Here is a 21,777-nt window from a genome sequence, read left to right as displayed (position 1 = left end):
TAGCATTAAGTCATATGTAAAAATATAAATAAAATTATTACTGAGAAATACATTACAGAAATTTGACTTTAAGTGGAAAGGTTTAGGATCATTTTGTGTAATTTAAAGTGCAGAAAAAAAGTACACAGCGTGTGATAGTAATTTTGCAATACATCTACACCCTGGCTTAAATACAGATGAAGTTGCATGATTAAGGCTGACATTAATTTTAAGGAAACAGCAGTACATGATAACTTATCCCCAAACCAGAATAGAAAAATACTATTATTTTAGCAGCACAGGTTAATTGCATAGTTGGAAAAAATCTATTTCAGCTGCAGTAGTAGAAATTTTAAACATTATCAAAACAGAAAAAGTTTGACAAATATGCATTCAACTAACAATACAGCCAAGCAACAACATTCACAAGTTTGTGAAAAGGGAGGTTTTCTGCTTCAAGGCCTTGTGCAATGAATCATAAACTTACAGAAACAATGAAAAAAATGTCATCCAACGTGAAGTTATAACGACACACCTTGTTGGGAGCAGGAGCTCTCATTTGCTTTGAGCGGCGATCTACAAATCACCCAGCAGGGAGCACTGTGTGAGCACTGCAGTTACCACCCCACCCCCCCTTTTTTTTCTTTTTGTTTTTTTTGAAAAAGGGCATCATCTTCGGAACTAACCTGATTTTTACTAAGCAGTTTTCTCAAACTCCGATTTGATTTCAGAACTTGGATTTCCCAACTAGTACTAGAGTGTGACTGTAAAGCCACAGGGATAGCCTTTTTTTTTTTTTTTTTTTTTTTAAATTCTAAATTGTATTTGTTTAACATGACCTCTGGGCCTACTACAGACATAAGTCTACTGGCATAGGCACATCTGGTCATTTCCCAAGGATTTAGCTTTTATCCCTCCTCTTCAAGTACATACAAAGGAACCCTCAGTGAGCCCAAATGAGATGCAATAAGACTTAGCTAAACCTGTCCTCCAGCTATCATGTTTAAAGGATTATCCCTGCATGAATTTCCTCACAATTAGCATTTTTGTCAGGATACCATTCATAAAAATACCAACTAGATACCACTTTACACTACCAACGAGAAGAATATGTTCAGTAAAATATAACACAAACCCTAACCTGGTATTAAAAAAAATGTTTTTTAAATTTATTCAATCATTGTCTTTGATACTGATATATTGTTGAATATGGAGATCCAAGTGACCTAGTTATCACTTATGCTTTTAAAGTATTCATTCTTGGACCATTCCACTCTATTAAACCTAACTTGAGAAAATAATTATTTGCTTGCTTTGAGAATTTCATGAGAAACACAGAACATAATAAACCTATGAAAGCCCAGTAGGACACCTGCCTAACATTTTAAGTATTTTTTTAAAACAGCAACAGAAGTAGGCAGTTTATATTTTAAAAAATGAAAAATGTAATGATTAAAAATTATTACGCCAATTTATATCACACAATATAAAGCAAACTGGGGAACTTTCTATACTATTTACAGTAGTGGATCTAAGAGTCCAGAATTCATTTCCAAACTCTGCAACCGACCAGCTGGATCTACAAGTCACTTCCTCTTGCATGACACAATTTCCCCATCCATAAAAATGTAGATAATTCTAGAGAACTCTTTTGTAATCTACTGAAGCCATGTGCTGCATTAGGAACTATGTTACAAGTATACACTACAGTTATATTTCTATTCACAGCAGAAAATAAGGGTTTTTTAAATTCTTGGACAACTACTGAATGGCAGTTCTGAACAACACAGTTAAGAAAAGCAGTAATAAACAGAATGTGAGTACTTACTGTCACTAGGGGTGCCTTGCTCTAACAAAAACTGTTGTCCTTCACTCCATTGCCTCTCCAGAAGCTGTTCAATGCTGGCTGCTACTGGGGGCAAATTTTCCCCACAACTGTTCCCTGATTGATCATAGCGAATCTGCAAGCTGCTTACAGGGGATCTGTTGAAAATATTGCAATTCATTGTTTAAAGAAAAGGATGGAAAGAAATATATTAGTAAAAGGCTGTTGAAGTTTCTTACCTCATATAAGGCCTTAGCATCTACATATCTTACACTTCCAAGACTAAGTTAATTCATCAAAATCACTAAGAAACCCTGGTTCTCACTGCCAAGGCTTTAATAAAAGAAAGATGTAGTATTTCATAGCATGATAATTTATACTGAGAAAGCACATACAGACTAACATAATACCTGACAAACACCATTGTATTAAATTATACAACACATACTTCTACAGCAGGAAACAACTGTATATGGATACATAGAGCAACGGGGGGGGGGGGGGGGGGGGGTGTCTTCAAAACTTTCCCAGAGAAAACTGGGAAAATAAAAACAATTTATTAAAATCAGCAAAGTAATGGTAATGGTACTTCCACACAGAAAGGCCATATATAATTCCACTGTCTAACTTGTTCTAAAAAGAATCATGTAAAACCAGATTTTTGAGTGACTATGTGAAAATATTATTTCACAAGGGACGCAATGAAAGTTGAACTTATCCTCTTGTGTGTCCTGTGCACACTTAATATACTTCCTTTTTTACTCATGATCACACATAGTTCAAAGAATAATCCCTTTGCCACATGTCTTTTCTCATTCTGGAGAAAATTAAATATTCAGCACACAGCCACTGAGAAAGCTAGCTACCCCACAGGTCCTATGAGAAGGCTTCTTTTGCACTGGATGGGGCAAAATTTAACCTGTGAACAAAACCAGATGCTCAGTGTATTTCTGACACGGTATTCTGGCTTCATGTATGTGTGGTCACATTGCTCGTACAGGACAAACACCAAAGCCCACTAAAAGCTGGATAATGCTTTTGTTTGTTTTGTTGTTGTGCTGGTTTTTTAAATCAACTCCAGTGAGCTTAGATTCAGGTTCTTATATATTAGTTATTACTGCAAGTAATAACTATTGGTGCCATCAGAGGATCACAGCCGTACTGTTCTATATGGAGTGCAAACTTACCAACAAGACCACCATAGTCCCAGTACAGGACAACATATAGAGCTCAGGAAATCAGTGTGTTAATTATGATTAGTGTAATAAGCAGTGGTCACAGCACATTAGCTACCTAACGACTGTCAAGCATTTTGTAGGCACCAGAGCAAAGCGATTTTTACGAGAAAAGGTTTTAAGTAGGTGACTTAAGAGCTCTGTAAGTATTTATAAATAATTGCTCTTTTGCATACAGAATAAAAGAAGAAAAAACACTTGTTAAAACAAAAAGCCCTGATGAATGGGTAACCAAGGTAGTGTTTTTTGACAAGAGATGACAACCAACAGTGTTTAACAGTTCAGCACAGACATGGCAAAACCAGCCTTAAAACTAGTTATTTACATGATGTGCTGAAGTGATAAGAAGGAAGGTTTATGTGGAAACATTCTGAACAGATGTACTACACTCCATGCAAACAAGCCACTTAAAAAACAACAACAAAAAAAAACCCCAAAGCAAAACGGAAAAAAACCCAAACAAAACCAAAACCAGAAAACAAATACAGAAAACCACCACACGACCCCCACAGCAACTTCTTTCTCTGTATGCATGTTTCTGAAGGGCGCGTAACACTACTCTAACAGATCGTAACACTACTCTAACAGATCGTGCCATTTGAATTATAAATCACCAACAAAATTCTTGCTGGGCTTAGGACTGTTTCCTATCAATTTCACAAAGGTAGAAAGAAAGCAACACATGACTATATAACCTCTGCAATCCTTCACTAGAAGCCTGTACAGAAGGAGAAAAAAAAATATCTAGATTTCTGTGTATCATGACATTAGTCAATCCATTGTCTTCCAGCTGAACCCCTACCTCATCCATTAGACATGATACGGTTCCTGCATACTAGGGTTGAATCCTTATTCCAAATAGTATTTGATCATAGTTTCCAACAGGATTAGAAGTGTGCTGTATGCGCAGCTCTGATGCCATCACTGAGATGGGAATCACTTGTTTCATGTTTTATACCTTGCTTACTTTTGCAACTGTTTTTTGTTTAACTTTGGGGTACAGTTATTCATACTCTTATAGTATTAACTATAAGAAATACTGCTTTTAGATACAGGCATAGATAAGTATTTCAACACAGGTATTACATAACACATTTTTAAATCTAAGATTAATTACGGGGTAAAAAAAGTTTAAGTGCTACCTTGGGAAAAGCAGCAGTTGCTTTGCAGAACAGAAACAGCTCATATATAACCTGGTATATTCATATTTCTCATATATATTAAAATTTTAATATGACAGCTTAAACATCAAACACTTTGGCTATATAGGGGTACAAAGATACAACCATATGAATTTGAAATGACCATACAGCTCATAAGACACACACGTCTCCCCTGAAGAGCTGCAACTGGCTGCATCATCAACAGCAAACAATTGTTTCTACAAGTGTTTTTATTTTAAGCAACTATTTGAAAATTACATGGATCTTTCAGAGAAGTGTGTTATTTATGTATCTCATAAGCTTCAAAGGGAATGGAGTCAGAACTTGCAGAAAAATAATTTTAATAGATAAAGCAGGTAGCATTCAGAGTTGCAAAGTTTTCAGAGAGCAGATTTTTGAAGTTAGCTTTTTATTCCCTAAAAGCCATATTTTAAGTAATCAGAGTTACTTATTTATTTAACTGGGGAAGGTGGGGAGTTATCTACACAGTTTAGAAACTTCGACATACATGTGATCTTTCTTATCGCACAAACCAGGGGTGAAATCTGCTGACTACTGAACTTAATTGAATGGGCAAGTTTTCTGAATTTTTTTCCATGCTAGGTATTTCAGACTAAGTTTTTCCCTCTTTCAATTCTGGAACTACAGCGGTGATTTCTCCTTCTCCCACCCCCCACCTTTTTTGGCTTGTTTTTGAACAACTTTACTGCCAAACAAAAGCTATCTGCTCTTTGCAAAGTGCTACAGCTTCCATATGCTGAAGGAAGCTCTGCAATTGTGGATTGAGGTGCCCGTTCTATCGCTCAGTTCTCCTTTGCCATCCCCATCAAAGCCAGCTGAAATTCAACCATGTTGTAAGTACCCTGAATATACACTCCATAGAAGCAAGTTCTTAAATAAGTTAGCTTCCCAAATATTTTACCTAGAGACAGCCTGAACAAAACTATGGCCTACTGCAAAGACCACGCCTTTGCATAATAACTGAGAAGGCGCTAAAACTTGTAATTACAACAACATGTATGCATAAGAGGACTACTTAATATCTAATCAAAAGTTCCGTAATTTCCTAATTGTTGAGCATCTCCCTTTGCAAAATTCTCCTAACTTACTTGTCTGTATATATACAGACATGTTCCTTATTTATATAAAGAGTTATATGCTAATGTAAATATATGTATTTATACTGAGAAAGCAGTCTAAACTAATTTGTAAATTCTCTATTTATTGTTTTATAAGCGGCACGTATTGGAAAGCTTAAAAGCCAGTTCATGACTAGGTAATAACTCCTAAGTATTATAATGGATATTCTTACCCCATTCGACAAGAAGACTTTTGATTAATTAACGAATATAATACAAGATCAACAACACCAGGCATGTACATTAAATTATCTAATTTGGAGACATTTATTATAAATTACTGTAATAAACACATGCTGTAACAATCAAATTCATTGTTACAATGCTGTATCTGTGTAACTACCTAAAATCCTTTTCAAGATAAAATCCCCATGGTTAGTCCCTAAGTAACAAAAGAAGTAATGACACTATAAAATCTAATTCATATGGGATCCAGTATGGAAAATAAAGCCCTTCAAAAAAAAGACTGACTTAAAATACACAGAAAATATTACTGAAGTATTTAAAACTCAATATTGAAATCTTAACAGCGAGTATTGTTTAAAACAAAATAGCATGATACAATTCCAGCAGAATTCTTACATCAAACTTCTGTAGTAGAGATGAACTGCAGCACAACAAAAAAAAAAGCACTTTTTTTCCACAGAGATTTGTTGTATGTTTTTGAAGTGGTGAGGGAAAGGGAAAAAAATATTTGTTTGCAATTTTTACTGATATTTAACTTCTCAGACCATCTTACTCCTGTAATTGCTGTAGTCTTTAAGTCTATGGGATGTTGAAATTTTTGCAACTATGACTAAAAATATGATTGTGGTAACAAATCTGAGGAGATAATTAGTACATGTTGATTAAATGATAGATAAATCCCTCTAAAGCAAGTCTCCATTTCTTAAGTCCTTCATTTGTAAACCTAATTTCAGTTGACACAAAAGTAAATTTCAGCACATTTTTAGCTATCTGGACATATTAGGGATTCTTTTAGATGGAAATATCCATATATATACACTACATATATATATAGGCTTTTAAAACACTTATGTATTACTAGTAAAAAAGACAGTGAAGTTTCCAAATCTTAAAACATTTCCTCTGCCTGCACTCCCCAATGTAAATAATGCTTACCGTGGTGAGAGACTTCCTCTCGGTGAACCTCCTCTGCCAACAAGGCTGCGGCTATTATCTCCGAGATCTTGATCTGCAGTGTAAATATTTCACAGCTGATAAATCGACTCTTCTTAGATAAGAGTTTTAAAACTGATGTAGGTATTTTTAAAATACCTTAAATCTCAACTTTTATCTGTAGTTACTGCTGAAGAGTGAATACGTAACTAGTTTAAGATTGCTGAACTGTAGCATGTAAGGTGTTGTCCTTACACATTTCTGAGGCTGTACCAGGCCATGGATTATGTTCACTTCTTTCATTCCTTTCAGTTTTACAGCACAGAAGCGTGGTTTGCATTTGCAGTACCCTCCCCTCAGCCACTTTTAATTTGTACGGTGAAAGTAATGAATCACAGCTGTGGACAGCTAATCTGTATGCTTATCACAGCAAATCCTGATGCTCTGTATTTTTTTAACACTTTGCATCCCAAAACAACTCATAAAATATATAACGTATTAAACGTACTGCTGCCATCTAACAAGCACACGTTATTCTGCAAATTTACTGAAAACTTTATGAAAGCGTATAATTCACTAATTCCTATTTATAAGCAGAAGCATAGGAAAGTCCCTTGCTAAAAAGGTAGTAAAACAAACAAAAAAGGCCTCATTAAATATACGAAAACGTTTTGCTTGGAAGGACTCAAAAGGGTTATTTTCCCTATGGCCTCTCAATAAAATAACCCTATCTGCCCCCTTCAAGGTTGCCCTCCCCCTATTCTGAGTCAAGTGACCTCCGACCTCTTGGAGGGCAAAGACATGACTGATCCATTCTTGGTAAACTGCTAAACTCATTCCCTTCCCCCAAACAGGCATGACTACTACGACATGTCAACAAATCCTTACGGAGGGAATGAAACAAAGCAAAGCCAGCGGCTCATTAAAACTGTAGAGGAGAGCCAATGGTACAAAATGCCAATCGGTAAATATTCACAAGATTATTAAATGCTGCAGAAGTTCTCTAACAGGATCGCTTTCACACGAAGTTGTATGTAATGCAATTTCATGAATTATGCAAATAAAGGCTTAAACTATTCACGACAAAACCCAGAGCTGTGTTACTCTCGTTGCAAAGAGCCCCGAACTGAACACATCAATCACAGAAGTCACAGGAGACATTGTTGCATTCCTGCCTGCTGATGGCTCTGCTTAAACATTTACATTTCACACACACACACAAAAAAAAAAAAAAAAAAAAAAAAAAAAAAAAAAAAAAGGGAAGAAAACCTGTGCTGTTCTGCAGGACCACTGAGAATTTACCAAATGCTGAGCAGAGTTCAAAAATAAAATTTAACAATCTTTTTAAAAATACTTAAGTCTGTGGAGTTGTGCATTTGTCACCAGCAGCGGGAAGCTTACCTGTTTGGCTGTTTTCAGACTGAGCTATAAGTGCTGCCATTGCTGAATTTGGATTCAGCCTATTGCCGTACATGTGGGATGGAGGCAGACTGAGAGAAGATCCAGGTAGGGTGTTTGCCTGCAAGAAAACAATTAAAACTTGAATCCTTTTTAAAAAAGGGGGGAGAAATGCTAAATGTATTTTAAAGAAGCCTTCTTAAGGCAGAATTACTGATTTTTTTAAGTTGAATCTTTTTAAAAAACTGAATGTATGTAAAAGAAAAAAATATTATTTTCCATTTGTAAGTACAGAAATAGAATTGCAGTACTTTGAGAATATATCAGGATCTAAAGTGTGTTTCAAGTGTCATTGGCAAGAACTGTTATTTTAAAAACCTTCAAATAAAAAAATTACTGCAGCAAATATTAAAAATACCTAAATTGCATTTTAAAACAATCACAGTCTAGCAGGATGGGGAGGCTTCCTTGCAATCCTGAAGTATGCACTCAATGCTAGGACTTAGTAGCATGGCGACCATGTGGTTATCCTACTAATTATTTAATCTTATTAAACCATTTACAAAATAAGGGCAGGTAGACAACAGATGTCTCACAAATGCTTGGGTTCCTTACATCACAAGCCGGCTGTGGAGGTCAAAAGGTCCAACTTTCAGCTCTATAGTTTAACTACACAGAGCCATATTTCCTTTGCTCGACTCCGTCATTAGTAAAACCTGCACACTATTTTGTTACTTCCTATTTTGATAGACTTGGAAGCCTGGTGTTTTTTTGTTTTGTTTTGTTTTTATTTTAAAGAACGCAAACAGCCATTACAAGTATGTTTTCTATACAATAGGGGGCTCACCGAATCACAGCTTTGCCCTGACCCCATATAAGGAACTGTATTTTTGGCAGTTGGCCAGCTCTACTTATTGAAGAGCTCCCAAAGTTTGTGTTCATTCATGTTGCTAACCACAATTCTGAAGGTCTCTGCTGGGACTTGTGCCAAACAAGCGAAAATGAACCCTTAAACAGATGAAGCTAAGGAGGCTGGCCAAAATCTTGCATAATCCAACGCAATAAAAATACCTTCTTCCTTGGCTGGTTATGCTTTTTCCCTTTCGAAGAAAAGATTTGTGTCAAATGCTGAGTTGCAAAGATGGGCAATCAAAGAAAAAAAGCGTGGCTGTTTATTAAAAAGGCATTTTCCTACCTGATAAAAAAATTATTTCAGAACAAAGAAGATTGTGGGGCAGGGGGGGATATCAAAGATACACAACCTGTATGATCACTGGTTTTAAAATGAATCTTTTAAGAAAATGTAAACAACCTTTACAAAGGAAACTTTTTTTGAAAAAGGAAAAAAGAAGGTGAATAGTAAGAAACTCAATTTGTGGGACATTTTGACATGTATAACTGCACACAAGAGACAGGGGAAACATACTGGTTATTACAGCAAAATATTACAGAGTATAAACTATGTCTCTGGAAAGAATCACACACTACCATTAAGTTCTGGCTTTCAGCCAACATATTAAACTTGATGAATAGACTTTTATGAATTCACACAACTGTTTTCAATGATGCTTTGTTTACTATATACTGGTGAGAAATTGCGCCTGATACTTACATTCTTCTACTGTCACAAAGTTAGAAAAAGCCACAAGTAATTACTTCACAATGACCAGGTTTTTTTCACTTTTCAGTTTAAAGGTATGTGCAAGATTGCTAGACATGGAACCACAGTTTCACTTCAAATCTGTCTGTTACTACTTTTTTTTTTTTTTTTTTTTTTTAAAGAACCACATGTCTTCAGTAGAATTAATCTGAATTAGTTGCAAGTCTTAAAAATAATGCAGGCATTTCTACCTACCCAGGTATAACAAGTTTCCAGAAATACAACACGTATTAGTACCGTGACACTTACTGACAAAGGCAGCAATATTGCAAAGTTCCTGCTATTTTCCTTAATAAACGCCTATAGCATGATTCCAGCTCAACTATTATAATTCACTAGCAACCTTCAGCTGTTTTCCTCTCAAAACCAAAACAAACTTCAAAAACAATGTAGTTTTTTGACAAATCCTTTCACCAAAGAAACCTTACAGAGTGGAATATTACAAGATTCAACCATTATTTTCTTCCATATCTGAGACAAGACTAGCAATATAAAAATCTCTATATACTTTACTTAAATAAATTGGTTGAGGTTATGAATTCTACTAATATAGTTTGTGCTTCTTTTTTTTTAAACTGCAAACACCAGGTCTTATTTCTGTTTAGTTTTAGAATATTTCTATAAAAGATTTAATTTTAGTAGGTGTACTGCTCTTGTCTTACACAGAAGCTGCTATGCTTATTGTTGCTCCATGTAATTCACTGCAAGGCTGCTTAAAACTGTGCAATAGCAACTATATATTAATTTATGATGGCAGGGCAGCTATAATCAGCAAGGAGAATTCATGTTTATTTGACTGAAACATGCCCAAATAGCTTTAAGAACTTTCTAAAAGCATCTAAGTATCTTGAAAGGAGTTGCTAAAGTCTGTTGAGTAACCATCACATCACAAAACAAAAGACATCAAAGGAATTAAACAATGTTTGCTAAGTGGATTGATAGATCAAAAGACTTAGCATGATTTAAACAATATCTAAGAACTTGAGTTGTTTCACAAGTGGTGGCTCACCCTAAACTTAACCCCTGTTCATACTTTAAAATAGTAGTAAAGGTGTCCTACAACAAGTTGGAACTACAACAGTTATAGTGCCATCACGTATCCTATGCAACTCTCAAAGGAAAAAGTCACATTATGTTCAAGCAAGCTGCAGGTAAATAAAAAAACTTTTAAAATACTTTTTTTTAAATGGCAATGTAAAATGACAAGAATAATGATTTGTGAAGCTTTATTATGTATGCGACAACTTCATCTGACAGGAAAGTAGAGGAGGTGGAGGAGTGCTACATTATTTAATGGTGAAATAGGAGCTTCATGTTTCACTCACAGTCGAAACAAGCTGTAGCAAGCATTTATTAAAAATGCACAATCATCCTGTCAATACATATTAAGGTCACAGGACTGAAATGTTCTAAAATGCAGAACTTTTAAAGCTGTAGTATTCTTTATTTCAACTGGTTCTATTCAAACAGTCAACACAAAACACAATCAAAATGTATGAACTAATAAAATAAAGAAACTGCTAAGTATTTATTTTGAAAAGGCTGCAAATTTTCCTGAAAAATTTTAGCAGAAGGATTTAAGCCCATCTAGAGGTATGTAATACACTGCTTTCATTTATGGCATGTTCAATAAATCAGTAAAGCAATAAGCAGCGCAGCACCACAGAAGGAAGATACACTGTAATTCACGGAATGCCCGAGTGCAATAAGAATAAATGATTGGTATTTGATTGATGCTTAAAAACACTTCCTCTACAGCAAGAAAGAAAGTACAAGTATATTCTTCTAATTAAAGAACAAGACTTGCAAGTTAACTAGATTTAACTCATATGTATAAATATTCTCTGAAATATATAAAAGTTTTATATTTGTTTGCATCACTCCAAAATGGTATTTTACTGTAACAGTATGACTACAAAGTTTCCCAAGTTGACAACTATTTGCATTCATAACTGGACATTTACTTAAATTTCCAGGGGAAAACAGTTACTTCATTTCAAAAGTTACATGTTCTTTAAGGAAAAAAAAAAAAAAAAAAAAAAAAAGGGGGGGGGGGGGGGAGAAAAATGAGACAATACTTAGCTGTATGCAATTAGATTAGGTCTCAAAAATTTCAGAACCTTTGAGCATGCCTATTCCCCTGTTCCTTTCAAGTTTTATGCTATGAAATATTTTCTGATAACAGGCCTCATTTCTGTCTCAGCTCCACACCAGTAAGGTTTTAATACTCAGCGTGTGATGAGAGATGAAACCAAGTGTGAACAACTTTCAGGTCCCATGAGTAGGCTGACTGTTGAAGCTGTCAGGTTCAATTGCATCATTCCACATTATTCAATGCCCCAAACTGCTCCCTAATTGTTAGGGGCTTAAAATATTCAAAATCATTGTTTAGGCTAATGCTGAAATGCCTACAGTTGAGTTTCCATAAAGAAAGGGGAGGGATTTAATTGTAGTTAAACCATTACTGAACTCTCCACCTTTCATGATAGGACAACAAGGATGGCTGGAACAACCAATTCCAAGACAGCTTCTTAATCAGTTTATATCCAATCAACATCCCTTTCCCCCTCTGCTATAGAAAGAGTCATTGCTATATTGTAGCTTTGCATTATATTACGATGCTTTACAATTAGTGATAGATCGCCTAATTACCTACTTCAGCCATTATCTATTTGTCAACAATAATTTCAAAGGTAATTTTTATTTCTTGTTTAAAATAAAAACATTTTATTGCTCCTGCACTCTCTATATCCCTTTGAGTACCAGATTAATGTGGTTGGGGTCATACCATTTACCACACTAGGTTCTTCATCACAGCACAGTGCTGTGATATAAAGCATAAAACTACCCCTTGCTCCTATTAACATTAAGTAAAGAAATCAAGAGCACTATGCATCATCAACAGCTACTTCTTATGGCCAACTACTACTGAAAACAGTATAAAAAAAATTTGATGCAGGTGAATTTTAAAGGTAAATTTTCTGTGAGCTATTCTGCTACACTTCTGAGAAGATGTTACTAATGCTTTCCATGCAATTGTCTTAGCTTCGTGAAATATGGAAGGTAATTCAAGCACTAGACCAAATATTAACATCAGCTTACTTCATCTAGAAGTCACTTTAAGCTGATGTATTTTGGTCAATGGCAACCAACGTTTATGTGAACAATGTACTATTGAAAATAACATAAAAATTAGAACCTGCATTGCAATTAAATGAGCTTAGATATTCAAACTTATTAATGCTATGTACATAATAATAATAAAAAGTCAATAATATACATACATATAAATTAACTGCTTTTCTTGAGAAGTAAAAAGAGCTGCCTATCAAGTGATAGCAGCAAAAGCAACCTGGCCTTACATTTCCTAGCTTAACTTCGACTAGTAAAGTGATTTCTATCCCTAGAATTTTTAAGGCCAGTTAAGCTATGGGGAGCATCTAACAGCTGGCTTTTCTTGGGTATTCAATGCAATGGGAAGAATGTGCTATTGCTTCCTTTTATTCTTTCAAAACTTCTGGTACCATCTTTAACTTCATTTAGGAGATGTGGGGGAACCACTGCTACACATCATCGCTTGCCTTCTCTGAATTCTGTTAGCTGTTCATCTGGGATAGCAATACACACCCACAGAAGGGTGGTCAGACTGCGGTTAACTGCAGCAATACAACCAAATTTCTAGGAAGTCCAAGAGGAAGTTCTGCCACATCAACAGCTTTTCATGCATGACCTGCTGCAACACAACTCTTGAATATTTTCACCACAAATAAGGAATTTGCTTTGAAATCTTATCTAGATCTTGTTTCCAATGAAAACAAATTCCAAATTCTTGTTTATTTTCCTATATACCAAGAAATATGGTATATAGATGGAAATTTAGTATGGTATACTCAATTTATATACAAGAAATATGGTATATTGATTGGAAAAAAAGATGGAATTGAGGACAACACAAAAAATCCTTAATAAAATGCCATTTCCACATTTCTTCTGAAAACCATCATATAACTTTTCAGAACAACTAGTACAATACAAAATAATATTAAAATGCAGCACAATAAACACTATTTATATATTTTAACTAAACCCATACTTCCATTTATACCTTTTTAATTTTTTTTTTACCTTTCATAGTTACAAGTTGAACATAATTAATTTTCAAGCAAACTATCTACATCAACTTCTTGACTAAAACAGCCTACAGCACTATTGATGACTGAAACCGGAAAGTGTACTTTTTACAGCTAACCTCAAATCACCTGCTATCATACATATATCATCAACGGGCATCAACCCCAAATACCCACTTTTACTTGTTCATTCTATGAAAGCAATAGTGGGAGTAAAAAGATAACCCATCCCATACTACCAGCATTACCATCCAAGCACTCTGAAGTCCTTAAAGTTTGGGGTTTTTTTAAAAACATATAATCGAGGTGCAATTTTACAATAAATGTTTTCATTAACTGGCTGAAATAAAAGAATTAACTGAAAAGCTTAATTAGGAGGCTAGAAAAGTTAAAATGAAATCAGAAAAAAGGGTTCGTGATATCTTAGAATAAAAAAGCAACTTTTCAATCAAAAGCATTAATTACAAATGTACACATTATTACAATTAAAATCTGTCAGGAAAACTGTATACATGTAAAATCATCCTATGATGTTATTCATATCATTAGTACTTTTTATGTTACTAGCAAAAATAAATACTTTGAACTTCATGCAGTAATGAAGACTCTTGCTTATGAACAAGCAAATAATCAAATACTGTCTTTGAGAATCAATTGTTTTGATTAAATGTACAAATAAATCCTTCAATTAAATGAAACCATCTAACCTTCAAACAGCAGCACTCAAATATTTTCCAAGAAGGGCATGAATGAATGCAACTGGGAAACACAGTGGGATTTGAAAGGCAAAATGAAAAATTAATGGCACACCTACAGAAACTAATTTATACCTCTGCCCAGTGTACAACAAGGGCACATCAAGTCATTAAAAACCACATGGGTAGAAGGCCTATCTTCCAATCATGTGAAAAGCTATAACTTCAACTGTACTTACCAGTTTACTCATCTCTTCCATGTTAACTAAGCTCAATAACATATAAAATTTTAACCAATTAAAATCTATTTATTTATAAACTAGACACAAAAACGAGACTTGTACAAAAGCTTACTAGAATGCTACATCATTACGAGGCCTTTTTTGTTTCATTGGTTTTGTGGTTGGGGTTTTTGTTTGGTTTTGTTTTGTTTGTTTGTTTTTTAAAAGGAGGCTTTACAGAAATAAGACCCTGGGATTCTTCCACCTCCCCCACAAACCTAACTGAAAGCAGAGCTATCATTTTGACACAAATCCCTTTTACCTCAAGTTTGTTCCTCCATCCTTTCCATCTACCTCTGTCTCCACAGCACTTAACCTGTATGTGCTCTACATAGACAATGGAAGCAATATCTTACCCAAGAATCTGTTTTCCTTAAGAACATTAACCTATATATCAGGACTCACAATTTCAATCTCATATTGACCAGCAAAAAGAATGACTTGATTAGAAAACAAACCCAGTATACCCATATAGTGATCTATTTTCTTCACCCAAGTATTCCAAAGAAAGCCAGACGCTCGTAATATGGCAAATAATGGATCTGAGAGGAAAGTAACTACTTTCAAGATCATCTATAATTTCAAAAATGGAAAGAATCAGCCACTATTCACAAACATTGACATTTTAACTTTCTAAATAAACCTCAATGGTCTTTGCTATTTAAGTGATGAAACAAAAACCTACAGTAGGAGAATTACTGCTGTGTAAAAATGCTTGCAAGATTCTCGACATCTTATACAAGGCCTATAAGGACACCACCTCAGCAATGAACTTTGCAGCTTGTAACAAAGCATATACCACGTAAACTTGAAATCTTTTTCAAGTCAAACCTAAACATTTGGTTTTATCTAAGTATTTTTATTTATTCATTCCATTGCACACAGACTAGAAAATTTCACGTTTTTCACATTCAACACCATTACTATTGTCTCAGGCAGCTAAATTGAAGTAGTGCTACACTCAGTTCAACGAAGAGGTCAATGTGCCTCAGTTGCCTGGAGACTGATGGTTGCTACAGCAGCACCAGATAAGCCAAGCTAAATAAGCTTCAGCTTGAAGGCAGAAAACATTTATTGCTAGACCGAAACATTGATGCAGTTGTCTCAGCATGCAGCACTGAGCAAAATCATGCAACTGCCTTTCAGACTACCAGTATATTGCATAAGTCCATATGAAGACAATCTTACTGAAGCAAGAGGAAAATACAAAAAGTAAAGATTTTAATTGGGCTAAATACTAGATTACTTGCAACTATGATTCCTTTGTTCTTCTAGTTGAGTCACATGTTAGAAGGAATTTTCCCCCTGGCTGTAAATTCTTCCTCCTTGCTACTCTCCTCCACCCCCACCCCAAAAATCCTCAGTTAGATGGAATGAGAAGAAAATTAGATTTTTACCCATTTTGCCTAGAAGTAACAAGGAATTAAAACAGCTTTTAAGTGACAAAAAAGAAAACTTAGATGGAAAAAACCTTTACCATTTTTAATTTTCTATTTTTAATTTTACAAGACTCTTAAATTTAAATAGCTGTGACAGAAATACCATTTAGTGGTTTTGGAAGGAAAGTCACTATTTTACATTGACATCTTACACCACCATACCGAAGCCCTCTCTGTCTACAACATACTGAGGGATGCATTTAGCACACTTTCTAAATCTACCATTGCTGGCAACTTCCTGTGGCAATGAGTCCCAAGGATGAGCAACATATTCTATTAAGAGTGATTTCTTTTTGTTCTGGATGTGCTGACTTTTCCTTTTATGTATCTTTTTCTTAAGTTGTGAGATAAGGAGATCAGAGTAATTTCAGCATCCAAACAGTCTGTGATCCATGTTGATATTTTACCTTTGACCCTGTGAGTGGGAACCTCTTTTGAGAGATCTTATCATCAAGAGGTGTTTTGATAGTCACAGAAAAATGTTAATTGGTTTCAATGTATCCACTATTTCTATTGATTAGAGAATTCTAGTACCACAGTAAAGATATGATTTCCTTTTCCTGGAAGCATGCTGCTTAAACCATGCAGTATCATGATCTCCAGATGTTTTACCACTCTCTTTTTAATTACCACTCATATTAAACATAACAAAGATCACCTTTAGAAAGACAAATGCAGAAAATACAACCAAACTGACCCAAAATTTGTAAAACCTGGTACTTTTATGTTGGATCTCAAAAAAGAAACAAACAAACAAACAACACACCACACACTGTATGGCAATGTATAAATTGTACTTTAAAAAATGAACTAATAGGAGTTACAGAACTTACTGTTTATCTGCACAAAAGATCACTTAACTCTAGATTACATCAAATTAATTAGTATTGGCAAAAAGAAAAGACTGGTATGACCTGATGTCATGATTACCAGGGAAAGCATATTTTGGCAAAATTTAGCAATACATTAACATATTGTCATAAGCACTGTCTATGCTTTGTATAAATTACTGATTTCTAAGGGGTGACAGGTTTTACCACAAGGCACCCACGCATTATAGCTTTGCAGATAAGCAGCAGAAATCTATACTATCTGCACTCTGGACTTCATAAGAGCTGTTCTGCCATTTAACATCTCCACTATTTCTATATTAAGAAACAGACTTCAGGAAGTGGCCTGAAAAAACATACAACAGAGCATAAGGGCCTTCCGAAGTTATGGAAATCATCTCTGATTACATGTCTAATGTAATTTACCATAATTAGGATAAGTTGGTTTGCACTGCAAGAAAGGATTATTGCTTAAGTACTTAAGTTTGTTGAGATAATTTCAAAGTCTCTAGTTTTAAGTCTTAAGATGTTCTGATCCAAAGGTGTCTGCAAGTGTATTACACTAAGTTCTTAACTTCAGCCATTACGCATAGTTGTGATGTGTACCTTTGGGAGAGAAGCAGGAAGCTTACTTAGGCAGCGAACCATCTACTGCGGGTTACTTGAAGTCTGAGATTGTCACATCCATCACATCCCAATGTCCCAGAACTGAGGGCAATTTGTCTTTTTTCATGTATTCATTGTACTTCCCAAAGAAAAGTTCACTAAACACTGACAGCTAATATACCTGCCAAAGACGATGGCCAGAAATCCCCTTAAATGGACTTACACTTTCACCTGCCCAGCTCTATCAAACTTCAGATGCTTAACCTGAAACTCCTCCCTTCCTCATGTTTGAGATGAATTCTTAATTTAAAAAGAAAAAAGCAGGAAACGTTATGTTTCTCTGAGCAAGACTCGGAAACAGAAGTGGATGGAGGAGTATCTTCCTTGGCCATACTGAATTTAAGAATAGGACATCCATAATTTTAGGCTACAACTGCAAACACAGCAGCAATATCAATCAGGTATATGCATTTTACTGTCCTATGAAAATGCCCAAATCCTCCTTCTGAAGACTTGCAAAAAACCCTCTCAACTTGAATTTTCAGCAAAGACTACTTGTTGAAGAAGTATCCGTAAATTCCCTCATAATTCCACCCCTGTTTTGGAAGGTATAAATAAGATTGCTCCTAAAACTGCTCCTAACTTCTCTGTTGATAAGGACAAGAACTCAGAGTAGAGTTCCTTTTTCCTGTGTTTTCACTTACTTTCCCATGAGTGCCAGAATAGAAAAGAAAAAGGAGGAGAAAGTTCCCTGGATAGCATGCGAAACGATGAGCAGACTTAAACTATGAGGAAAAAAAACCCCAGTGAAACAGGAAACCAAAACCAGTGTAAACTAGTGATGTGGATGAAAGAGCAAGGGACTACAGAGATCCAAAATTAGGGACTAGGCTAATTTAGAAAGTGAGACAATAAAAACCACAGGACAGAAGCATCTGAAAGAACATGTGCCCTATGTTCAGAATCTGAAAAAATCTCTTGATTCTTGAGCTTTCACATTCCTCTATTTTTAACAAATAATTCCAAGTCTATTGGAAAAAAAATAAGCCTTATCTCCCTCTAAAAGCTGGATCAGACAAAGGAGGATAACCACCACTATATGAATGCTAAAGAAAACCTTGCTGGTTTTCTACTGCTCCTAAGGGGAGTAAAGCCAAATGAACTTCAGAAGGGATAATGGAAGTGATTAAAGCAAACTTATTTCACTTAGAATTGCAACCGAGTAGCAGCACCTACCTTCCCAATTATCACATCTCCACCATGGAGGCAGTAGTTCACTACACTATGTTGAAGTGGACTTATCATGCCATCACAAATAAATCCTGGACTAAAAAGACTAACGAACAGCAACTACTCAGTTTCCCTGTCTCTGTGCAAGCCATAAGGACTGCAGTTACAGATACTTCTTGTCCTTTTCCTTCTCTTTATTAGCTGCTTCTGTTGCAAAGGAAGCACAGTGCATAAAGTAAGAGATGGGAACTTAGCAAGAAAATAAAACAGAAGCTGCAGAGGAAGAAAAACAACTTAAAGAAAAAAGAAGAATCCGCTAGCAAAAAAACATTTTTCCCTCTCTCCTAAGAAAGAGAAAATAATCTTTTAGAGTGTATTTGTAAAACACGTCAGTGACAAGTATGTGCAATATTGCTTGAAATTGCCTCCCAGATGTGCTTATTACAGTCACCAAGAGCATAGATACCATCGCATGGGAGAATAAAAAAAAAAAAAAAAATCATCTACAAAGTCACTATTTGATCATATTAAATTTCCAGAATAAAAATAAATCCTGAAAATTTCTGAATAAGTTGATCACTATAATGTGAAGACCATACATTACTGAATCATATGATACCAGCACCAAAGTCCTAAAAATGTTTAAAATAAAAGGCTGTATGTCTTAAAAGAAACCACTACATGCTATTTCCACTCCCACTAAAAATACTACTGAAATAAGACGACAAGATACTTAAATGCATATTTTTTTAAAAGGAATACAGTCTGAGAGATGGCTTTAATAATCAATGACTGGAAGAAAACCCAATCAAAAACGTTACTTCCATTTCTGCAATCTGATCCTGTATTTGGAATGTAGAGACCTCAGAAACAGCCACAAAGCACCAGTAAGGCAATTTCACTCATTTAAGTAATCAAAAAGAATAGACAGCCCAACCAATTTCAATCTCAATCTCAACCAAAGTAGCAAACATTTCATTATAAAACACTAAATCTACTAAGTCAAAATGAAAAAGAAATAATAATTTTTGAATCTAACAACCACCATTTCCTGATGAGCGGAAAACAAATCCTGCTGTACAATACCAAAAGATACTGAGGCACTCAGATCACCCCTTTTTTTTACAAACATATATTAATCACCAAGAATAATTTATCAGAAAGAGAAATACAGCAAACTGTTACAGAACAACATAACAGGCTGACAAAACATTTTTGCTATAATTATGAAACACAAGGAAATCTTCGAGATAAAAATTGAGCATAGGACCTCAGAGTGGTGCAACTTGTGACTTGGCTTAACAGGGAAAAATTAAGACAATATTCAAAATCCACATGCAAGAAAGTGATTTTTCTCAACAACAGAGCACACGTTAACATTCATGCAAAAGTTAAAAGCATGCTTCTGAGAGAAAACACAGTAGTTCGGGATACAGTAATTTGGTGTTACATACAAAACAGGCAGTAGTGACAAATACATCAAGAGGATCAATTCATAGAAAACCAGGATAAAATATTTGTGTGGGCTGTACCTTCTCTCCTGTATTCCTTTTTTCCTATATTCTTGCAATTGTTAAATGCATTGTTATGCTAATAAAGCCTCGCTGAATTAAGCAGCATAACCTACCTGAGGCTATGCCCAAGACATATAAAAAAAGAAAGAGGAATAGGATTCAAAAAGTCTCCTTTTCCAGCAAGTGGTGTTTTTACTAGACCACTGATTCCCACCTAGTGAGGAACACCAGCATTTAAATTCAGTTACGACACAGCATGGAACACAAGCTAATAATCTCTTCTGGATTTATTAGATTGGAATAAAAATTATGAGTGGCATGAGAGAGAAGAAAATGAGACACAAAAGAAAAGGTGATTGCAACAAGGCCCATATTGTGTTTTTGTCTTAAAAAACAAACAAACAAAAACCACAGTATGGGAACTATCATGCTAGACAACAGAATGAAAAAATAAAAATTCAGGATTTTCAAGTTGGGGGTTTTTTAGGCTTTAAAATCAGCATTGTTTAGTTGTTGAAGGAAAAAGTAGCACTTGGGGGTTTTAATCACTTAAGTTTTATATGGGCATAGCAGTTACTGAAAAATAACAAAAGGCACAGTAGTATTACCCAGTTTTCTCATTTTAGGACAGTTGCTTTCAATTGCTTGCAAGTTTTCTTTATACTATAAACGAAATTTTCTGTATTACATGTCTACCATAACCTCCTAATCAAAACAGTTCAGCCAATTTTAAGACTAATTCTATGGACATGTTTTTCCCCCCTAGACCTTCTCTTTAGAATTTCTTAACACCCTTGCTTTAAAAAAAAAAAGGATGCAAAAAATCCATCAAAAACTGACAAATTTATAATGTCCCCAAAATCATAATTACAAATGCCCAATAAAGATCTAAGAAAACTTAACAGCTGCAATCTTAGAAGAGTGCACCTTAGCAGCACATCTATAAGGCTTTTCCAATTTTTAGTACTGTTTCAACTGCATGTCTGCCATCCTGACCAAACAGCTGAGCAAACAAGGTTTGGTCATACTTGCTCTCTTAACTCATAGTTTAAATAAAACCTACTTTTTTAACTATTACTTTTTATCTGCTATAGAGGCACAAGCTTACCTTAACTTATAACCATTGTATGTACACCTAGGATCTTGGTTGATTTTCTTTTAATTAGAACACTACACCAAAAAAAATATATAAGCCCAGTGTTACTTGAAGGCTTTAATGGTCAAGAGGTGGGTAAACACCGAGAATACATCCACAAGAGCCCAGTAAGCAGACACAGCACTCTGATGAAACTTGGCAGAACTGAGTAGGTAAACCCTAACACTTGAAGTATAATCAGTCATTTATGATAACTGCATGAAAAAAAAAGGTTCTCTCGAATTGGAGAACAACTGCATGGTAAAATAGGCTCTCTCGACTGAGTCTCTTCAAACACTAGTAAGGACCTCATGAACTGAAACTGAAAAAGACTCCCGGAGTGCAGGAAAAACAAAGGCACATTACATTGTCATGGTTTAGTGTGGTTGTCATGATTTA

General features: G+C 35.0%; 1 protein-coding gene across 5 annotated transcripts in view; it reads right to left on the bottom strand.

Moving 5' to 3' along the window:
* Positions 1-21,777, bottom strand: part of MLLT10 (MLLT10 histone lysine methyltransferase DOT1L cofactor) — a 133,196-nt gene that overhangs the window by 12,964 nt on the left and 98,455 nt on the right. For all 5 annotated transcript variants that reach the window (XM_049798200.1, XM_049798202.1, XM_049798198.1 and 2 more), the window contains 3 exons: positions 7,862-7,979; positions 6,464-6,536; positions 1,808-1,962 (listed from right to left, as the gene is read on the bottom strand). In XM_049798200.1, the coding sequence (XP_049654157.1) occupies positions 1,808-1,962; positions 6,464-6,536; positions 7,862-7,979 (346 nt within the window). The remainder of the gene's footprint in view (positions 1-1,807; positions 1,963-6,463; positions 6,537-7,861; positions 7,980-21,777) is intronic.

Source organism: Accipiter gentilis, chromosome 4, assembly GCF_929443795.1.
Source record: "Accipiter gentilis chromosome 4, bAccGen1.1, whole genome shotgun sequence".
In the NCBI taxonomy this organism is placed as follows: Eukaryota; Metazoa; Chordata; class Aves; order Accipitriformes; family Accipitridae; genus Astur; species Astur gentilis.
The sequence above is the reverse complement of the archived record's forward strand: the minus strand, read 5'-3'. Positions and strand labels throughout refer to the sequence as shown.